General features: G+C 41.1%; 1 protein-coding gene and 1 long non-coding RNA gene across 3 annotated transcripts in view; both read right to left on the minus strand.

Annotated features, from left to right (window-relative positions):
* Positions 1-872: 872 nt before the first annotated feature.
* Positions 873-7,180, minus strand: LOC144333305 (uncharacterized). Its single transcript, XM_077956544.1, has 2 exons — positions 6,458-7,180; positions 873-2,626 (listed from the first exon to the last, which is right to left on the minus strand). The coding sequence occupies exons 1-2, from the start codon at positions 7,077-7,079 to the stop codon at positions 2,268-2,270; spliced, it is 981 nt and encodes a 326-aa protein (XP_077812670.1). The 5' UTR covers positions 7,080-7,180; the 3' UTR covers positions 873-2,267.
* Positions 7,181-13,654: 6,474 nt separating this feature from the next.
* LOC114671509 (uncharacterized) overlaps positions 13,655-22,882 on the minus strand; it is a 46,882-nt gene continuing 37,654 nt past the window's right edge. For both annotated transcript variants that reach the window (XR_013401861.1, XR_013401860.1), the window contains exons 4-6: positions 21,778-21,883; positions 18,850-19,010; positions 13,655-14,206 (exon numbers count right to left, since the gene is read on the minus strand). This is a non-coding gene — a long non-coding RNA (uncharacterized LOC114671509). The remainder of the gene's footprint in view (positions 14,207-18,849; positions 19,011-21,777; positions 21,884-22,882) is intronic.

The raw sequence follows: 22,882 nt of genomic DNA on the forward strand, positions 1-22,882 counted from the left end.
ATATCATCTTTGGAGAAACGTCTGCTCAGGTCCTTTGCCCATTATTTTAATCTTACCCAGATACTGTTATGCTCAGACCGTTTATTCCCCGAAGAAGACCACCAGAGTCCAGAGTCAAAGCTAAGCAGCAAGGATCTTTATTACAGGTTCGAACCTGGAACTCTCCCTTGCTCGTGAAACGAGACGGGCAGGAGAGCTCCCCCACTGAGCTCCGAGCAGTGTTATATAGTCTAAGAAAAGTGGGCATAGAGTTATTATACAAATCAGATATATGATTGGCTAGTGTTTGAACAAGGCGATTTGGCTAACTATGATTGGTTCCCGCCATTTCTGATATTTTGGTTCAAACTTTGAGGCCGGAGAGCAGGTTTATGGCAGCAAGAGTTTATCTTACTTAAACACGTCTTGTGACCTTGCCTCAGAACTTACAAAATCTCTGGTATGTGCAAAACAAAATCTCTGGTACATGCAGAAAACCAGGTACTCACAGAACTTACGAAATCTCTGGTATGTGCAAAGATTAGAGAGCAGAACAAGGGTGTAGCGGGTGGGGGGCGGGTACACATCTATCTTTGTGTCCTTTCATTTCCCCCTTCTCATAAGTAACTGGATGTCCAATCTTGGATTTCCAGAGTCTTATAATATAGCCTCACTTTCTGGGTGCAGGAGAGGCTGGTGATGGCTACGGAGGACCATTAGTTGGATGGTATCAAACCTTTCTCTGACAAATTGTAAAATTTTATTTACCACACAGGGGCCTATAGTGAATAGAAGTAGTAAACACATTAGGGAGCCTAAAAGGGGTGCCAGAAGGGAAAACATTGAAGAGCTCCACCAATTGTTAGTGGCTGTAGTGAATTGTTGCTTTTTCATTTCTAAGCTTAGTTCGTGTAGGCGTTGGACTCTTTCCTCAACTAACCCTGACTCATTTATATAGAAACAGCATTCTTCTTTGAGGAACATACAGGTACCTCCTTTCTCAGCCGTGAGTAAGTCTAAGGCTCTGCGGTTTTGAAGGGTGACCTGTGCTAGGGAGGTGAGCTGCCGCTGAAGGGAGGCTAGGGAATAAGCGGAGTCTTCCATAGCAACAGAGAACTGTTGTAACAGCTTGTCGTTTTCTATCATGGAGTTGTAGGGCCCCTCCTGCTAACCCCGCTGCGACAACAGAGGTGGTTAAGGATATTCTGGCAATTAGTGGTAGAAAAACTGCTCGTCTATGTCACACAGTTTCAGTTGGGGCAGTCCCTGCCCAGCCTATGAACTCTGCCGGGGTCAGCAGGGTCAGTCGGGGAACTAGTGTAACAGGGATGCACAACTGTCCGTCAGAGATGCTTTTGGACAGAGTTTTTAACAGAGTCATATTACACCAGAAGAACACACCAAGGGGAGCACGTATGGGGCTATTAGGGTATGTAGCCGTCTGGTTGCAGAGGCTGCTACTAAATGCTGAATAACAGTAGGGGTATTTCTCTTGGTATGGGTCACGGTACAGGGCTACATCAGGTATTGCAACTGTTGATGAATTAGAATCTGGCATATAGTTTGTGGGTGGGGAGGAAAGGGGAACAGCGGTTAATGGTGGTCTTCCTAAGGTTGCACACATAAAGCAAGAGGACAGGTCGCCTAAACCGGTGAGGTTGGGGAATGCTAGCCCTTCTTGTAATAGGGTTAGCCAGGAGAAGGGCTGCAAGTCTTGTGATAGCTTGGTTTCCTGTCTGTGGATTTGTGTATGGATTAAGGGTCGAATCTGGACTAGACTCCGCCACAAGTACAGGTGGCTACTAGGCCAGCTACTACTGGCATCGTAGTAGACTGCCCCATGTTGGGGCGATGTCCACCGGGAGTGCCCTGGATCTGTTATTATCCAAGTGAATATGTTGGGAATCCCTGTCGGGTAGCGAGTCCTGAGGAGGTTAGACTTTCTCGGGTATTCGTCCCATACCCTGGCTGAGTGCATTTTACAATAGTGGTATGGGCAACCTGCATTCTGGTGCCACCAATAATTCTTACAATTATATTCAGTCTGATCATATTCAAAACAAATCATGGGTATCCCCGGTTGGGCAATTTGGAAATTAGTGAAATTGAGGTAAATTGGAGTATTGCACCCGGAGTGGGGGCAGTCTGCACTAGCTAGCAGTTTACCCGCTTGGGGGGTTTCCCCGGGGTGAGTTTTGTTCTCATAGAGCCAGAACCTCCAGACATAGGGATTAGACGGCGCAGCAGTTAGGAGAGTCAGATGTATAAGGCATAAAAGCATAGGCAAGCTAGACATGGTTACGGCTATGTGGGTGACGGCGCAGGGTTAGCTTTAAGGGATTGTTCTTAGCTTTGTCTACAGTCCATGTAACCGGTGCTCCAGACGTCTCGAGAAGGTCGGATGTTGGGTCCACTGGTTTGACGTGTGTGTAGTGGATCCACGAAGCGATGCCTTCTACTTTGAGAGCGGTGGGAGTAGTCAGGAGTACTTGCAGTGGTCCTTTCCACCTGGGTTGAAGAGTTTCTTGCCGGTGGCGCTTGACTAGGACCCAGTCTCCCGGCTGGAACGGATGAGGCGTCGGCGGAGGTCCTGCCTCGTACAGTTCTCGTAGTCTGGGCCAAATTTCCTGGTGAATTTTCTGTAAGGCTTGTAAGGAGAACAGGAGCTCAGAGACATTTTCAGTTTCAGGTTTGAGTAAGTCATCTTTTAGACTGGGGACCAGGGGTGGGGGTCTGCCACACATGATTTCATATGGTGTGAGGCCCAGTCTGTAAGGGGTATTTCGGGCCCGGAACAGAGCGTAGGGGAGAAGTACTACCCAATTAGCGCCAGTCTCCATGGTCAATTTAGTTAAGGTCTCCTTCAGAGTCCGATTCATCCTTTCTACCTGTCCTGAGCTTTGGGGCCTATAAGCACAATGTAATTTCCAATTTGCCCCAAGAATGGAAGCCAAATCCTGACTTACCTTAGCAATGAAGGCTGGTCCATTGTCTGACCCTATTTGGACGGGAAAGCCATACCTGGGGAGGATTTCTTCCAAAATTTTCTTTGCTACAACCTGAGCAGTTTCTCTCTTAGTTGGGAACGCTTCTGTCCATCCTGAAAAAGTATCTACAAAGACAAGTAAGTACTGATACCCATATTTTCCAGGCTTTATCTCAGTAAAGTCTATTTCCCAATAGATACCAGGCCTAGTTCCTCTACACCTAATTCCTGCGGTGGTCTGGGTTTGGGGGCAAGCGTTGTTTAGTTGGCAGGCTTTGCAATTTGTTGTGACATCGCTGGCCAGTTCAGCTATGCGCCTGATTCTAAACTTGGCGTGCCTGATTAAGTCCATCATTCGCCGGGCACCCAGGTGGGTTGTCCGGTGGATGTGTTCCAACACCTGTCGTCCTAATTTTTCTGGTAGGATGGTTTGGTCATTTATATCAGTCCACCACCCATTTTTAACCTGTTTTAGGGGAAGCGTGTTCATCCATTCGCGATCCTGTTCGGTATAGTCAGGAAAACATGGCAAATTTCGCGGGCCAGGATCGGGGAGCTGGAGCGCGAGGAGCTGACTGGGAGCTTTTGCTATGCTCCTTGCGGTTTGGTCGGCTAAGAAGTTGCCTCGAGCAATTGGCGTAGTTGGTTTCTGATGCCCAGGGCAATGTACGATAGCCAATTTCTTTGGTTTCCACAAAGCAGTTAATAGAGCTAGGATCTCTTGCTTGTTTTTTATTTCTTTGCCTTTGGCTGTTAATACTCCCCTTTCTCTGTAGATGGCCCCATGTATGTGCGCAGTAGCGAAAGCATAGCGGCTATCCGTGTATACTGTTAGTTTTTTCTCTGCCCCTAGGGTGAGGGCCTGTGTGAGGGCTATCAGTTCAGCTCTTTGGGCCGATGTCCCTGGAGGCAAGGGTTCCGCCCAGATTACCTCAGTCTCTGACGTTACAGCTGCTCCTGCATACCGCTGGCCTTGGTGGACGTAGCTGCTGCCATCAGTGAACCAGGTGAGTTCTGTGTCAGGGAGCGGACGATCTTGCAGGTCCTCCCGCACCCCATGCACCTGAGCCAGTATCTCAGTGCACTTGTGGAACGGGGCGTCCAAGTCTGGATTTGGCAGCAGTGAAGCAGGGTTTAAAGAGGTTGGGGGCAGAAAAGTTATTCTGAGGGGGTTTAACAGCAGTCCTTGATAGTGGGTGAGCCGGGCGTTACTCATCCATCGGTCCGGCGGCTGCCGGAGGATGCCTTCAATGGCATGCGGGGTTATAACGCGCAACTCTTGCCCCATGATAAGTTTATCAGCGTCTCGGACCATTAGGGCGGTCGCCGCGATTATCCGCAGGCAGGGTGGCCAGCCAGCAGCCACTGAATCTAATTTTTTTGACAAATAGGCAACTGGCCTCCGCCAGGGGCCTAGGTACTGTGTTAACACGGCTTTTGCAACACCCTTACTTTCATCTACGTATAAGTGGAAGGGCTTGGAGACATCAGGGAGCCCCAGCGCAGGGGCTGATAACAAGGCAGTTTTGATTTGTTGAAAGGCCAGCTCAGCCTCTTCCGTCCAATTGAAGGGCTGCCGTTCCTTTGTTGCCTGATATAGGGGCTTGGCTAACTCAGCAAATCTGGGTATCCATAACATACAGAACCCTGCCGACCCCAGGAATTCTCTCACTTGCCGTGTCGACTGGGGTCTAGGGATGCGTAGGACTGTTTCCTTTCGGGCTTTGGTTAGCCAGCGTTGCCCCCCTTTTAATAGGTACCCCAGATAAGTTACCTCCGACTTGCAGATCTGAGCCTTTGTTGCTGAGGCTCGGTAGCCTAGCTCCCCCAGAGTCTTCAAGAGGTCCTCAGTCCCTTGAACACAAGTTTCCGGGGATCTGGCTGCTATTAAGAGATCATCAACATATTGCAAAAGAGTTATTTCAGGGTGTTGCCGCCGGTACTCACCCAGATCTTCATGAAGGGCTTCATCGAACAGGGTTGGCGAGTTCTTGAACCCTTGTGGCAGCCTGGTCCATGTTAGCTGACCGTTGATGCCCCTCTCAGGATCCGTCCATTGAAATGCAAAGAGTCCTTGACTTTTGGGAGCCAGAGGAAGGCTGAAGAAAGCATCTTTTAGATCAAGAACGGTATACCACTGTTTTTCGGGATGTAAAGCACTCAGAAGGGTGTATGGATTGGGCACAGTGGGATGTATGTCCATGACCCTTTTATTAACTTCTCTTAAATCCTGTACTGGCCTGTAGTCCGTACTGTTGGGTTTACGAACAGGTAACAGTGGAGTATTCCAGGATGAGTGGCAAGCCCGTAGGACTCCCTGGTCTAGGAGTCGGCGGATATGGGGCGTAATTCCTTCTCTTGCCTCCAGGGGCATAGGATATTGCCGAACGCGAACCCGGTCCGTCGCTGGCTTAACTTCCACAAATATGGCAGGTCGATATTTAGCTAGCCCTAAGCCCCCAGTTTCTGCCCACGCTTCAGGGAAACGCTGGAGCCAAGAGTCAATTTCCTGATCGGGGGGCTTTTGCTCTTGATGGAGTCTGTACTCATCTTCTAAGGTGACAGTCAGGATAGATATTGGCCTGTTTTGGGAATCAGTTATCTTCGGCCCTTCTGGCTCAAAGTGGATTTGGCCCCCCATTTTTGTCAGCAAGTCCCTCCCTAGTAGAGGGCAGGGGCTCTCTGGGATGACTAGGAAGGAATGGGAGACTTTTCCCGTTCCTAAGTCTACAGTCCTCTGGGTTGTCCAGGGGTATTTTTTGATGCCTGTGGCCCCGTGCACCCAGGATGTTTTCTTAGACATTTTTCCAATTGGTTTGGTTAGGACTGAGCGTTCCACCCCAGTATCGACCAAGAAGCGAACTGGGGACCCCTCCACTTGCAAAGTTACCCTGGGTTCGGGGAAGGGGTCCGAACCCCGTCTTCCCTAGTCAGAGTCCTGGGTAACGAGTACGGAGGTAGGGTTAGCTGGTCTCCGTTTCTTTGGGCAGTCTTTAATCCAGTGACCACGTTCCTTGCAATAAGCACACTGATCCTTTTCTAATCCTTGCCTAGAGCCTTGCTTTGTCTGCTTTCTGCTTTGGCCATTCCCTGCCTGGGGGAAAGCTGCTACTAAAACTTTGGTCATTTCTTTGGTTGCCTTGAACTGTTTTTCTTCTGGAGTATCCCTATTATTATAAACTCGCTGGGCCATCTGAAGGAGGTCCTGAATCTGCTTTCCCTCTAAACCTTCTAATTTCTGGAGTTTTCTTCTAATATCTGATGCTGCCTGGTTTACAAAGGACATTACTACCGCAGCCTGATTTTCCGGTGCTTCCGGGTCCATAGGGGTATACTGTCTGAAAGCTTCCATTAATCTCTCTAAATACACAGCGGGACTTTCTGTCTTACCTTGTAATACAGAATATACTTTAGCCAAATTGGTGGGCTTGCGAGCTGCAGCCCGGAGACCCGCCATTAGAGTCTGGCGATAAATGAGCAGTCGTCCCCTACCTTCTGCCATGTTGTAGTCCCATCTGGGCCGGGTCAAAGGAAAAGCCGCGTTAATGAGGTCAGGATTTGCAGTTGGCTGGCCGTCATCTCCTGGAACCAGCTTTCTGGCCTCAACTTGGATTCTTTCCCGCTCCTCCGTTGTGAACAGGATTCGGAGGAGCTGTTGACAGTCATCCCAGGTTGGCTGGTGAGTAAACATGACAGTGTCTAACAACGAGGTTAGATCTTTGGGATTATCGGAGAACCGAGCATTTTGGGACTTCCAATTGTATAAATCACTAGTGGAAAAAGGCCAATACATGAGACGGGAGAGCCCGGTATCATCGAGCGATCCTATTTCTCTGAGAGGCAGGGCTACGGTGGAGTCAGGGAGTCGGGAAGCTTGGTCCCGCAGTACGCGGCCTCGCATTCGGCCGGCCGGCCCCCCCGGGTTACTTTCGCTCTCGGCTGCTTCCGCTTCTCGGTTTCCCTCTATGGAAGCACCACCCTGGGGGACTGGGTCCTGCGGGATAAGGTGCGGATATGGTGGGGGAAGTGTGGGTTCTAACGTTAGGGGGTCCTGGCTGTCTGGCAGCACAGGGGCCGAGGGAGCAGAGGGAGTCCTTTGTCTTGTAGGTCGCATTACTAGGACCTTGCAAGGCTCAAGGATGAATGGAGTTATCCAGGGCGGTGGGTCTTCCACAAGATTTTGCCACACTAGAATATAAGGAATTTGATCAGGATGTCCTGAGTGCCCTGGCAGGAAAATCTTAGTTTTTACCTTAGTAATAATAGAGAGACAGAAAGTTCCTTCGGAGGGCCACCCTACGCTGAAAGAGGGCCACTCCGAATGGCAGAAAGTAACTAGCTTTCCCTTCTTTAGTTCTACGCTTAAGTTACGCCCACGAGCCTTCACATCCTTAAAATTGGTAACAAGGAGTGAGAGCGGCGTGCTCTGGTTGTTGCCCATCTTTGGACTGCTCCTACAAAGAGAAGGAGGGACGAAAATGAGTGTGAAGCAGAGGGGAGTATCCAACAGGTCCGGTCCTGGAAGGGGAAGAAAAGGTTTTATGTTTCGTTTTGGACTTACACTTAACACTTAACAATAACGGACAGACAGTGAGAAACGATGAGCCTTCGCGAGCGCGTGTCGGACTTCCGACCTGAGTCAGAGGGGGCAACCAAGGATGGAGGCCCCCAGATGGGTACTGGGGGACGTCTCCCACCAGTCCCGAGTGGCTGTCTTTTAGCGCGTCCGCCAAGACCATGCCACTTATAAAACAGACCAATACAGATTACAGATTACGGATTTCGCGAAATTTCAGGGAGACAGACAGAGACAAAGACAGAGACGGTGACAAAGCCGGCTTACCTACAGATTAAGATCCATTGACTTGGGGGTCTGGTGGGCTTGGGGGAAATCCCGGACGAGCCCCCATTTGTTATGCCCAGACCGTTTATTCCCCGAAGAAGACCATCAGAGTCCAGAGTCAAAGCTAAGCAGCAAGGATCTTTATTACAGGTTCGAACCTGGAACTCTCCCTCGCTTGTGAAACGAGACGGGCAAGAGAGCTCCCCCACTGAGCTCCGAGCAGTGTTATATAGTCTAAGAAAAGTGGGCATAGAGTTATTATACAAATCAGATATATGATTGGCTAGTGTTTGAACAAGGCGATTTGGCTAACTATGATTGGTTCCCGCCATTTCTGATATTTTGGTTCAAACTTTGAGGTGGGAGAGCAGGTTTATGGCAGCAAGAGTTTATTTTACTTAAACACGTCTTGTGACCTTGCCTCAGAACTTACAAAATCTCTGGTATGTGCAAAACAAAATCTCTGGTACGTGCAGAAAACCAGGTACTCACAGAACTTACGAAATCTCTGGTATGTGCAAAGATTAGAGAGCAGAACAAGGGTGTAGCGGGTGGGGGGCGGGTACACATCTATCTTTGTGTCCTTTCAATACCTTTAATTTGGAGTTCATGTTTTCAATTATTTGACTACGTTGCAAACATCTCCATGATTCATAGTGCCTCCATATCTTGGTGTCAGATGTTTTCACCTCTGGGTAGAATATTCTTTCTCTGCTTTTCTTTTCCTTGTCATTTAAAATTAAATGCACAAATCCACCTCCTCTAAAAGAAAGATATCTTCTTTATCACCTATCTCCCTTTTCCCCTGTTGCCCAATTTCACATGTTTCTTTTTTTGTGATCTTGCCATGCTCCCTGCTGCTTTCCATCCTTCCAATCACCAGCGTCCTGTGATGGCTGCTTTAACTGTGTGTCAATCAGACCATGAGTTTAGTAAAATTTTGGAAAAAAAAAAAAAAAACATATCTTCTTGATATCTGTACTCCAACACCTAATATAGTGCCTGGCATATTAATAAGTCTTTGAATAATTTGTTGAATGAATTAGTGAGGAATGAAGGCACCCTGCAATGTTGATGCTCAAATAAGAGAAACTTTAAAAATGAGAAATATGGTGGGTTTAAATATGTCTGTTTTATTATAATAGAAAATCTTGTTTTTAGGTCTCTGGGAGATAGGGGTAAAAATACCAGTTCTTCTGAGACTAATGACTCTCACTAAACTTAGATATCCATTTTGTTCCCTCAGCTTTGAAGAAAACATCTGAAATAGTATGTTTTCCCAAAGGTGTCTATTGTTCATGAGTTTTGAAGTTACTAAAATACCAGTAAAGGAATATTCTTTCTGCTGCTTGCAAGGATTACCGTCATTTTTCTGAAGTCAATCTTCAGAATCTCAACAGGGAAAAGACTACCACAGGTTCCTGTAAGAAGTCCTATAGGTCTGGCTTTGAGCAATAACTATGGAAAGAATTATGTGGGCAGCAGCCTGTGGGACCCCAAAATCAGAAGTTGTCACAGCACTGGAGCACAATTAGTTCAAACATATCCGGGAGAAACAGAAAGAGTTTCATGGACTAAGACAACTGGATTCTTGGTAAATTTCCCAACCACTTTACCCACCAGAAAGAGCAGTATTGGGTGGGTATGGGGAAAAGAAAAAGAGATCAGACTGTTACTGTGTCTATATGGAAAGAAGTAGACATAAGAGACTCCATTTTGTTCTGTATTTGAGATGCTGTTCATTTGTGACCCTACCCCCAACCTTGTCCTTGCAAGAGACATGTGCTGTGGTGACTCAGGGTTTAACGGATTTTGGGCTGTGCAGGGTGTGCTTTGTTAAACAAGTGCCTGAAGGCAGTATGCTTGTGAAAAGTCATCACCATTCTCTTAATCTCAAGTACCCAGGGACACGTACACTGCCAGAGGTCGCAGGGACCTCTGCCTAGGAAAGCTAGGTATTGTCCAAGGTTTCTCCCCATGTGATAGTCTGAAATACGGCCTCGTGGGAAGGGAAAGACCTGATCGTCCCCCAGCCTGACACGTGTGAAGGGTCTGTGCTGAGGAAGACTAGTATAAGAGGAAAGAAGGCCCCTTGGCAGTTGAGATAGAGAAAAGCATGTGTCTCCTGCCCGTCCCTGGGCAATGGAACATCTGGGTGTATGTTCTGTTTACTGAGAAAGGAGAAAACCGCCTTAGGGCTGTGCCTTGCTAGCGGCAATGCTGCTCTCTATGCACTAAAAAGGTTTATGGAGATGTTTGCATATGCATATCAAGGCACAGCACTTTTCCTTAAACTTATTCATGTCACAGAGATCTTTATTCATGTGTCTTACTGCTGACCTTCTCCCTACGAGGAGGATCCTATTATCCTGCCACTTTCCTTTTTCTAAGATGGTAAAGATAATGATCAATAAATACTGAGGGAACTCAGAGACCGATGCCGGTGTGAGTCCTCCGTATGCTGAGCGCTGGTCCCCTGGGCCCACTTTTTCTTTCTCTATACTTTGTCTCTGTGTCTCATTTCTTTTCTCAAGTCTCTCATTCCACCTAACGAGAAATGCCCACAGGTGTGGAGGGGCAGGCCACCCCTTCAGGTGGGTAAATGTGGAAATGTGAGTCATGCCTATTAGAGCTAGCAGTCATGTTGTTTGGCCAAATGGCTAACTTTCAAGGATATCCACAGAAAATATTCAAGACTAAAAACCTGGCAGAACTTATGACTAGCCCATTCGGAAAAGACACATTTGTCCTGTTCTCTATATTCTCTAGTACAAGCATCTACTAAAGGTCAGCTGTTGATTTATTAAGGAAAGATAAATTAGAAATTCAAACAAAATGTTTGCAGAATGTCAGAAACGCAAGAGCCTGAACTAATTACTTGAACATAACTGCTTGAGATTTGATCAAGAATCAATTAATTAGCATTCAGCACCATCACTTTTGCATAAAGAAGGAAAATAAAACATGCCAAAAGAATGGACAGTTTTTAGGAGTGAATAAGGGAATAGCCTTTTCAGAGTAAAACTGCATAATCTGCTGTATGTTTTAGGTGCAATTATCAAATGTTGATATGCTATTCAGCTTGCTAATTGCATTTCTGAATTCAGTGTGTGAAATATTGAAAGCATTTAAGAACCACAATAGTGGGGAATGGTTTCCAAGTGTTAATAGCTAATGTCAAGCAATTTAAGTATGACGGATGCTACTGAATTCTTCAGATAGACATATGTACTTCTAAAAATGTAAATAAAGATTCCTAGATTTGAAGACACCTTCCTCCTCTATTTTTATGGTAGCAATTTCTATATACAGACCTTTGATTAACTTTTAAATTAAATTGTGTTTTCTAGCATCATAACGAATTTCTGAACAATCAATTGTACTATCCATGCAGGTGAATTTACAAAACTTTCACTATTTTTGTAATCTAATATTGACATACTGTTTTTTGGCTTTTGGTTCTTCATTTGTTTGAAGGTAGAGAATGAACAAAAGCTTCTAGAGAAAATGTTAGCTACACAATTGAGTTTCCTCAACACCCTACTTAATTGTACACAGCTACACAACAGTAATCTCTTCTCAAATTTTAAACACAGAAAATTTGTGGTCCTCTTTTCCTTATATCTCCAAAAGCACAAAGCAAGTAAAGGGTATACGGGAAGCAGTCAATTCATACTCAGTTGACTAACTCTACTCATATTCTTTCCAAAACACTGCAACATTTTGCCTGTTGTCTCATATAATAATAGTTCTCTGTATTTTTTGTTTGTTTTGTTGATTTTTTATTCCCAAGCGTTCCTCAATTCTAAGTAATCAATCTTTAAACCAATTAAGAGTCATCACTGAATATGATTATTTTTTCCAATAATATTAGCTACTTTCCAAATATTTAATAAGCCTGTTTTCAAGATATACTGCATAGCAAAAAATAATGAGAATTGTTATGTGTTATAATCTGGGTATTAATGACCATCTGGGAAAGCTGATAGCCCAAGGAAATATCCTATGGTGACTTTATGATTTCTATTATAGCTCATTTGTTTCATTTTAATTAGGTAAGAAAAGGAAAGAAATCTCTTCCCCGACTGTGGCTGTCTGAAGGAATAATACTGCCCTGGGCAACAGGTATGCCTGTTTTTATTAAACTGGCAACAAAAATAGGATTCAGTTTCTTAGAACTGATTAACCCTTGGGGAAGGAAGATCTTGAAAGCACTATAGAAACTGTCTTTTTGCAGGCTTTTAATTGATACACACACAACTTCTGTTTATAAAACACCTAAAATCGCATTTTTGAATGTGTTTTAAGATTTTCTGGAGAATCATCGGCAGAATATAGTAAATGTTGCCAGAATAAAATAATGTGATTTGTGACATAATTTTATGCAAGCGACTGTTCTTTGATTATCATATCAAAAATGCTGTCTTCCTGACAATAACCAAAGATGTTTTATCACAATAATAAGTAGATTACATGCATCTGATAGTAAATAGTTATAAAAATGTGCAAGTTTTCAGTGCTGCTATTTGATTGGATAATTTAAAACAAATGAATACTGAACATTCATGTACCTCAAAAATTCTTACTTATTGTTATACATTATAATCAGAGATAGAATATTTAAAAGCATGAAATACAAAGCAAGGTACTTTGCTCCATGAAATATCAAATTCAAATTTAACATAAATAAATTGTTTACTAATGGGAATCGGGAAATGTTTTGCCTTGCTTGTTGGAGCAGAGAGAGGTCATGAGAAAGAAAACAAGACAAAGATAAGAAGGTTTGAGGAAAGGCACTGAACAGAGAGTTTAGTAGAAAAGATATGGGAAAAAAACCCAAAAAAACCTAGGGAGATAATGAAAATAAGACACTAAATGTGAAAGAAAGATAATAGTAAGATACCATTCCCAGCTGGGTGTGGTGGCTCATGCCTGTAATCCTAGCACTCTGGGAGGCCAAGGCGGGTGATTGGTTTGGGCTTAGGAGTTTGAGGCCCACCTGGGCAACATGGAGAAACCCAGTGTGTACAAAAATTACAAAAATTAGCTGGGTGTAGTGGTACACTCCTGCAGTTCTGGCTAATGAGGGACTGAGGCAGGAGGTTAGTTTGAAACTGGGAGGTTGAGGCTGCAAAGGAGCCAAGATCACATCACTGCACTCCAGCCTGGGTAACAAAGTGAGACCTTGTCTTGAAAGAAAAAAAAAAAAAAAGAAAAGAAAGAAATTTCATTCAGCAAATATGTAGTTAAGAAGAAACAAACACAAAATTCAACTTCATTGGAGAGCTCCCTAATTTTATTTTTAAGGGGTCATGAAAATGTATTTTTGAATTTGTTTTTTTCCCAGAGCCTTTTAAATGAATACTTTATGGGCACCATCTCATTAATCTTTTCTTACTGTGCAGAATATAATTACTTCTGTTTTACATTTGAAGAAACATATTTATGGTCTATTTTGATGTAGAGTTTTGCTGTAGTTCAGTGAACATGAATTAGGAATAAAGCTGAGACAATCTGGCTCCATTTACCAAAACATGGACAGGACTGTAAATTTCATTGGCAAAGTGTAAAAGGAGACACAACATGCTTTTGTGTACTTTTTTGGTAAGTGAACTGAAATGATAGATGTCAAATGTGAGCAGTATATTTCTTACTCTGCCCCAGTTTCTGAATACATATAACTTTGTGAAAATACATTGAGCTTTATATGTGTGGGGGGATTTGCATACTTTTTTTAAAAAATTACAAAAGATACTTTTACGAAACAGTTGGTATATAGCAAAGAAAATAAATAGCAATGACTTAAAATTTGTCTTAATGAGAAAACTAACACTTGCTAAGCAATGTTTTACCTTTGGGAAGCTCCACGCACATTTTATTTTTGCTTTCATTGATTAAAACATTTCTGAACTTTGTTGTTTAGGATACATTTTTAGGCAGTGGGGCATTTTGTTGTTGTTGTTGTTATTGTTTTGAGACAGACTTTTGCTCTTGTTGCCCAGGCTGAAGTGTAATGGTTCAATCTCAACTTACCACAACCTCCACCTCCTGGGTTCAAGCAATTCTCCTGCCTCAGCCTCCCAAGTAGCTGTGATTACAGGCATGTGCCACTATGCCCCGGCTGATTTTGTATTTTCAGTACGGATGGGGTTTCTCCATGCTGGTCAGGCTGGTCTCACACTTCCGACTTCAGGTGATCTGCCCCGCTAGGCCTCCCAAAGTTCTGGGATTACAGGTATGAACCACTGTGCCTGGCAGCAGTAGGGCATTCTTATAGCTGTCCCCAGGAGCAATAAAACGTATTCATGTTAGATGAATATTATCTTTGAGAATCATCAAAAGCCACCTGATGCCAAGTCTAGAAATTTGCCACAGCTTTAACAGAGAAAGCATGTACTCTAGAAAGATACAGAAGAATCAGTACATGACACATTGAAAATGGGAAACTATGAAGATATGTATCCAGCAGTTAAAAAAAATGAAAATTATTTATTCCCACATCGTTTGTCAGTGCAAACATCTTAGAATCAATCTTAATTCCCAAACATTGGAGAATAGTTTAGTAAACAATATACACAATGTAAATATAGTTGTAAGGTGAATGAGGAAGAACCCTGTGAACTGATATGGAGTAATTTCCAGGGCATAACCATTAAGTGAAAATAAATAAATAAATAAATAAATAAATAAATAAATAAATAAGAGAGAGAGAGACTCTGCAGTAAGTTATCTGTCATGTAATATCTATCTGTCTTTTTTCATATATATATATTCCATATATATATATATTCCATATATACATATATCCCTTTTGTGAAAAACAAAAAGAACAATAGAAAAAACTAACCGGAATGAATGAGCTTGTTTGCCTGTAGGTGATGAGTGAGAATGGGATGGAAAGAATGAGAAATGGGAGCACAGTAGAAGGGACAATGAGAGAGTGAAACTTCTATAAATTCGCCTTTTGGGGTGTCATTTTTAGAACCAAGCTAATATTTCATATTCTCAAAACATTAAAACAATTAATTTAAATCACCAGGTCATATGAAGGAATAAAAAATGAGGCCAAAAAAGAAATGTTCCTTATTTCAAATAAATATCATAAACACATTGAAGGAGTTGCAGGAGAAAATAACTAACCTAATTAATTTTAGACAACAGTATTTTGACTATGTACTCTAAGTGAATTAAAACTGTACACAACTGGATGAGCATGGTGGCTCATGCCTGTAATCCCAGAACTTTGGGAGGCCAAGGTGGGAAGATCACATGGTCAGGAGATCGAGACCACCCAGGCTAACACAGTGAAACCCTATCTCTACTGAAAAAAAAAAAATAAAAAAAATTAGCTGGGTGTGGTGGTGGGCACCTGTAATCTCAGCTACTCAGGAGGCTGAGGCAGGAGAATCGCTTGAACCCAGGAGGCAGAGGTTGTAGTAAGCCAAGATTGCACCACTGAACTCCAGCCTGGGAGACAGAGTGAGACTCCGTCTCAAAAAAAAAACCAAAAAACCAAAAAACAAACAAACAAACAAAAACAAACAAAAAAACCTGTACACAACTGTTACACTCTCACTAGTAAATTGTTTTTTACATAAATATAAACGACTAATGTTGAGACTATGTGTATTCCAGAATTGAGCAAATACATGAATATAACGTGGATAGTGAGAGCCAGATTTCTTACTATTAAATAAAAGAGTTTTAAATAATCTAAAATGAAACTTGTGGTATAGGATCAGAACTAAAGGTATTAGGATAAACTAATTGTTTTTTAAATAGATAAATATAAAATGTAAATATGCATGTGTTTCCTTACATATGTTTACTAGCTCTTTTTATTGAGAAGACCTAGAAACAATGGCATACCAGTGCAAGGAGAACGCCTGTTATCCAGATAATGATTTCTAAACACCATTATCCAACAGAAAGAAATAATGCTTTTTAGAGCAAGCTATGTTACTGGACTGGTACATTGAATGGATAAGGTAAGACTGGAACATTTTGTGGTCTCAGAAAGTAAGGAAGTCTTAAAAAGTGGTGGAATGTCAAAGAAAATAAAAGTCAACATGAGGAGGCTCCCATGTCCAATTTTAGGACAATCAGAGCAAGAAAATAGAAGATCATAGTAATGCATGATAACCTATACTCTGATTGATTAATTAATTATAACCTAAAATCAAGCATATATCCACGAGTCCATACTAGTAAGTAAACAATTAAACAAAGAAATAAACAGAGGAAGAGAGAAAGCTGTCTCTGAAGATAAAAGTAAAGGGAAAAATAACTTTCTAGGAAAGACCTAAACATCACCCTAAATAGATGATCACATAGTTCGTATTGCCAGAGGTAAAAAATAACTATATATGTAACTTCTGATGTAATACACTGAGTAAGGAAAAAACCCCATTATTTATGTGTTATTTCTGCCAGAAATTTCTAAACTGAATTTAATCATGAGAAAACACGTCAAACACAATTTGAAGGATAGCTTACAAAGCAATTGGCAAGGACTCAAGAAAGATAAAGAAAGATTTGAGGAAGTGTTCCAGATGAAAAGAGATTATACACTTTATAAAGGCTTTACTGAGATAATTAATATAACTTAAACAAGTTAATTCATTTAGGTAGTAGTATTTGTCAATGATAATTTCTGGGTTTGATCATTGGTTGTGGTTATCTAAAATGTCAACATCTGGGAAAGCTGGGTAAAGTTTCCAAGAAAATCCTAAGTATTATCTATGCAACTTTCCAAGCTTAAAATTATTTCAAAATAAAAAATTTAGAAGTATTAATGTTAAACACACACACACAAATACACACACACAGACACATGCAATGGAGCAATTATCTGTAAGACATGAAGACAAACCAGTGGTTCTAATCTCTAGATCACAAAGCATAATGGAGTGATACTAAGACAGCACAGCAGAAGACTGGCCAACCTCGCAGTCCATCATCACAGAGAGAAAAATTCTCAGCATAACATGTTTGAATATAACAAATAGTATCAAACAGCAGACACAGTAATTTTATATTTTAAAAGACCAGCAGACACTGTAATTTTATATTTTAAAAGACTATATTTCCATGTCAGGATTGGATACAGATATAAACCATATTTGTTTCTCTTACACAGATACTTATAAAACTTGACATCACTTAAATGCAAAGGATAATGATAAGTTAGTACCAAAAAGATCCACACTACATAATGTAATAGCTTACACTGAGATAGAGGACCTGATATTTTCACTTGTTACATAACAAGTTGTAAATATGTAGTTACACACACTGTGTCCATTTGTTGGCAACCACTGGACAAGGCAGACTCGGAGAAGTTGGCTACCAGAGCTGAACTAAGTCTGAGAATTTAAACCAAATATTCCAGATCTACATAACTGTAAAAATGTATGAAGTGCATATCAATTCTGAATATCTACATACCAGAGTTCAGAAATCAGGAAGAGATAATGAAGCGAGTTAACAGAGAGAAAGCAAGAAGACAATGAGTGTCCTCAACTTGAGATCAGTAAGACAGAAAGAAGCAACTATGCATCATGAGCCATACAAGCAACTCCAAAGGGAAGGAACGTGCTTCCCAGGACAGAATGTTTTGTGATTTATGGATTAGGCTGTTCCTGCATTGCTACAAGGAAATATTTGACACTGTGTAACTCACAAAGAAAATAAGTTTAATTGGCTCATGGTTCTGCAGGCTATACAAGAAGCATAGCAGCATCTGTTTCTGAAGAGGCCTGAGGAAGCTTACAATCACTTTTGGAGGCAAAGCAGGAGAATAGGTTTCTCATATGGTGAGAACAGGAATGAGAGTTGGGGGTAGGGGAGGTGCCACACAGTTTTAAATGACCAGATCTCACAAGAGAACTCATTATCAGGAAGGCAGCATGAAGCCATGAGGGATCTGCTCCCATGACCCAAACATTTCCCACCAGACCCCACCTCCAGCATTACCGATTAAATTCAACATGTGATTTGGATAGGAACCAATATCCAAACTATATCAGTATAAGAAAAAAATATTGTAGCTTCCTTTTCATTTGCTAGCTTCTCACATTTTTAATTTATATTTTTAAGAATGTTTTATGATGAATATTACACCCAAGTTTCTATATATAATTTATAAAGAAATATGCAAATACGAAAGTTACTAAAACTTTTTCTAGTGATAAGAATGTGATTAAAAAAGAAATGTTGCTGATATTTCTTGTTCTATTTCTATTTGGTAAGCTGTATATATTAATGTTTGCACTTTGACATATGTAGATTACATTTTGATTACAATAAGGGAAAATGTTTTTAGTAATTTGGGTTAGAAGTTTTCCAAATAAGATATAGGTAAAATCAGATGTAAGAACTATTCTGCATGAAATTTTCAAGTAATTGACAAGGTGAGTTTGTCTGCCCCAGCTGGCTTGTCATGTCTACTCTTCTCTCTCTGCCTAGCCACAGAGAACTATATACACTGTTTAAGAATTAGAACAATAAATGCAATATTTGTAAACTGGCCTATGATCTCTGACCTCTGGCCTAGAATTATGTTTATAGCAGGTTGAAAGCAGGATTGAGATCACAGGTGACAATCCTGGCAAAAAAGTAGGTCACAGACTGAGACGTAAACCTTATTGCTTGACAAGGTAGAGTCAGAAACTAAGTTGGCCATAGAAATACTAATCAGAAAATATTTATATCTGTGACTGCAGAAGTTACAGGAAATATGTCCACACATGTACTCTGCTTAGATAAAAATGCATTCTAAATTGGCAACCTGGATAGCTGTGTGTGAAGAATAGCTTCTTCCTGAGATCGTTTGGGTCCAGCAACCTCCATGTCTGGAACATTAATCTTTCGCCATGAGACTATCTCTGCTCAGCAGGAATCCATACAATATAAAAATATATCTTTAAAACTCAACAAGATTTAGCATTCAAAGTCTGTGTCTCTCACCTTAGCTTTTGGCCCACGTATCCATTGCAAATAACTTACAGAAGATAATATTTGTACATTTTTGTGAAATTACCTTTTGAAAGGCTAACTCAATATGCAACTGTGTGAGAGGCCATCTGAAGAGTAAGAGGGAGTCTAGAAGCAGGGCTGGAGAAATGCCCTCCCCTATCAGCAGGAACAGTTCAAACAGCTCTGGGAGGTGGCCTCATGTGTTAGTCAAGAAGCCACAGAGCTCTACAAAAGAAAGAAAGGAAACTCAGGAAGCTGCACCATGGGCTGGCAGAAGATGCCAGTGGCTTATTTTGGACCAGGGGTAGTCCATCTCCGTCAATCAGTCTGGAGAATGCCTTCCCTTCTAAAAATCACATTTCAAAAAAAAAATTGGTCACATCTTTGGCTGAATGTATTTACTGTGGGTAAATCATCTGGTACTAAGAAATGGTAGCCAAAGGTTACTGTTTAGAGTCATTTTTTATAGAAAAAAAATTTGCTCCAAGGTTAACTAAAAGAAAATGAAAGGAAAGAAAGGAAGAAAAGAAGGAAATAAAAAGAATGATATTTCAGAATGAAATAAATTATTTTCAGCTTACCCTGGAAAATCTAATTTCTTCCAGTAATATTCCTCTCCAGTAAAATGAGAGTTAATGATAAATAATTTGGGTGTTTTCATGAAGTATAGCATATCTAATAAGCTTTTGAGTAGTGTCCTGAATTCCTGGAAGCACTGTCAAATACTATGTATCACACATGTTAACAAGAGCTTACTTATTCATGTACATATAAATCAGGATGGTTAGGCAGTCCCTTACAGGATTTTAAGTTTTAAAAATGAAATAAAAAACAACTCAGAACAGCACCGAAAAGGCCTGCTCTGGTTGACCACTGAGTATCACAAACAAACAAACATTTTTCATGTTGTAACCTCACACAACACCTCTGTCCACTCCTCCCACCTCTTGCTTCTAAACAGTTGTTCTAGACAGGAATCCTGGCTATAACTCAGTCTTCCTCAGGCAGGGTCCCGTCTAAGACAGGTAAGGACCACAGCATTACCTGTCTGCACAACCATGCACTTCTCAAAGATAGTTAAAGATACTCTTATCTATTTCATAGTCTAATCATAAATCCCATTTGCCATCATCAAGTGGTGATTGTAGACTCACCAGTAGAGCTCAGGGTTTCTCTAATAACTACCTGGCTAGGGAAAAGTTTTGTGCTCTGATCTCAGCATAGTCAGAAAGAGCAAATATTAAACTCAGTAGCTCAAGTTGAAGAAAAGACATTGCTCTCCTTAATCAATGCTTTTTATTAGTATCAGACTATCATTCTTTCTCACAGACACCCTTCTAATCCTTCCTTTTGCATAGGGTCTCTTTTCATCATATTATGTTTATCCATGAAGTGAACATGTCTCTCTCCCCTACTTATTAACAGACTCTTTCAGTCAAGCAAGTGATTTTATTCTTTCTTATTACCAGTCTACTGCAAAACACACACGTAAACATAAACATAGAACAGTGCAGACAAATGTTGCTTGCTTAAAAGAAAAAAAATACATATATATATATATTTAAAATACTTTTGTGAACCCTGCATTTTGATGTTTAATTTGATTCCATTCCTGCTATTCAGACTTACGAACATTCCTTTTTTCAGGTTCTGCCATTTTCTTGTTGTTAGGAAGTACCTTGGACAAGTTTGAGCAGAGGAAAGAATCAGCCTTTCTGTCTCTATGGTCCTTGTCTCCTTCACATTCTCCGACTGCACATGTGACCCTGACATTTCTCACTGCTCAAAGAGTCCAGATCTCCTACAGAAATGAGTTTTGCTCCTACTAATTCTGTTTCTAGAAAGTATGTCAATACTTTGTTCCAAGCCAGACACTCTCCATAATATACTAATAGCATTCATTTAGACCTTAAACACAAATCTAACCAAGAATTTTGCACAGCATCATCTTGAAATAACAGTTTCTCACCTACCTAGATGTGTTATAATTAGACAGCCCAGATATACATAGCATTAGAGGATAAGGAGAGTAGAGAGAAGACTTCAGATTTAGGTGTGTTGTTTCATTCAGAATTCTTGATATGTTTCTAATAATTTCAATGTGCTTCACATGCATGGAATGACATTAAGGCTATCACTTTACCATCGTCAAATATAAATGATCAAATGGTGATGATTTATCTGCTACTGCTAATCTTTCATTCCATATATCATTTATTTTAAAGGTTTTTAAAATATAAAGTAACAAATATTCTTGCATAAAGCTCACAGTGACATCATAGAAAAAAGTTGGCAAGGAGATATTTATTACATCTCAGTGTAGTATTTGTATTGATGAGTATCCACTTTCAGTCCCGAATATCTGCTGTTATATCCTAACATCACTGGTCAGATTAAATTTCAGACATACAGCTCTGTCAGCCTTCGTAGTCACAATAGAAGTATTCATATTTAAATTCAAGAACTTTCTGGCAACCAGTATGAACAGATTGCTAATTTTTTTTTACCCCCGAGGAATTTGCATCATTCATATGTTATGCTAAAAGTATGATTTTCAGTCATCTATTTTCTGTTCTCATTTGCTAGTGTTAATAGATACAATGTTATTTGTTTATTTTGTGAGTTGATTTTCAACAAGGAACAGCTTTCTCACATTTCTCCATTAAATGGGAATAGCAGAACATACAGTCATATTTCATACTGTGATAGGGGACTTTAATGGTCATCTGCTTTATCTGATCAACATGGTCAGGCACATGTATCTGCCCTGAATAATGCACTATAACTAACAGAGAAAGATCTAATCCTCAAATTCACTTCACTGGGTGATAAACGGAGTTTCTGCTTCTCCAATATTATGCTTTAATCTGAGACCTGGGAACTTCATCAATTTTTTCCAGAGTCATACCATTTTTTTTTCTTACTTTCCAGAAGAGAGTAAATAGGGTTGTGAAATTAGTATTGCTCCAGGTCCCCGTATTTTGTTACTCACCAACAATGTGTCTTCAGGTAATTCGCTTACTTGGTCTCTCTGGGCCCAAATCATCAACACCCAGACTGTGTACGATGATATCTGCTGTATGAATTGATGGTGAAGTCTAAAAAGAAAATATATGAAAGTAATTTATAAAATGCTAAGTGACATATATATATATATATACACACACACACACACATATATATATGCAATTCAAGTAGGTAAAAAAAATACTGTATGAGTATGTCACTTATCTAGAGAGATCTTTAAGATTTTATCTTGGAACACAACAGGAACTGGGAGAATATCCCTTACCTACAGCCAGCAAATTAAAGTAGAGAACATCAAATCTCATGCATTCTGGTCATAAGAACCTGTGCACAAACCTGGGGTGGCTGGGGAGCGTGAAAAATGGATTACAAAGTCAATCTGTGTGAATCAAAATAGAAAGCAAAGTGGACATATGAACCAGTGGTAATTCATGTAGGAAATCAGAAAATGGGTTGAGAAAATAAAGCCAAAGTTTTTAAAATTGGGAAATGAGAACTGGGAGAAATTAATTTCCAGGAGAACAGACAGTTGTAAAATTGCTAGTTCTGTGTCTGCAATACAGAACAACAGATGTTTTAAATTCCCGGACTTCTGTTGTGAAAGCTGGTGGTACCTGCTACCTAACCCAAGATCCACTATGGTCTTGAGATGGCATTCGTAAGCAGCCTTTTCTAAAGCATCTCAGATGCTGACCCTACGAGGTTGAGCAATCAGTCACGCTCTGTACCAAACGGTGGCCTTTGAATATTTTCTTCTGGCATGTGTTCTCCTTTCCTCCCTGCTCCATTCCTCCCTCACTCCTGCTCCCCGGGACTGCATGCACTAAAAAAGTAGCAGCAGATTTTTAAAATGTAACCATATGACTTCACTGGGAAAACTTACCTAAGAGAGTGAATATGAGGGAAAGGATATGGTTCTTCCAGAACAAGGGCTGGTGTACGTCCAGCCTGCCAGGTATTGAGAGGCTGAGGAGTAAGTTAGGGTAGGCGAGGTGAGGCTCTTGGTTCACCTGACTTACTACAGAATTAGGCTGCCAGGGGAGCGCTGAATACTATACAATATCTCTTTC

Source organism: Macaca mulatta, chromosome 12 (genome assembly GCF_049350105.2).
Source record: "Macaca mulatta isolate MMU2019108-1 chromosome 12, T2T-MMU8v2.0, whole genome shotgun sequence".
NCBI lineage: Eukaryota > Metazoa > Chordata > Mammalia > Primates > Cercopithecidae > Macaca > Macaca mulatta.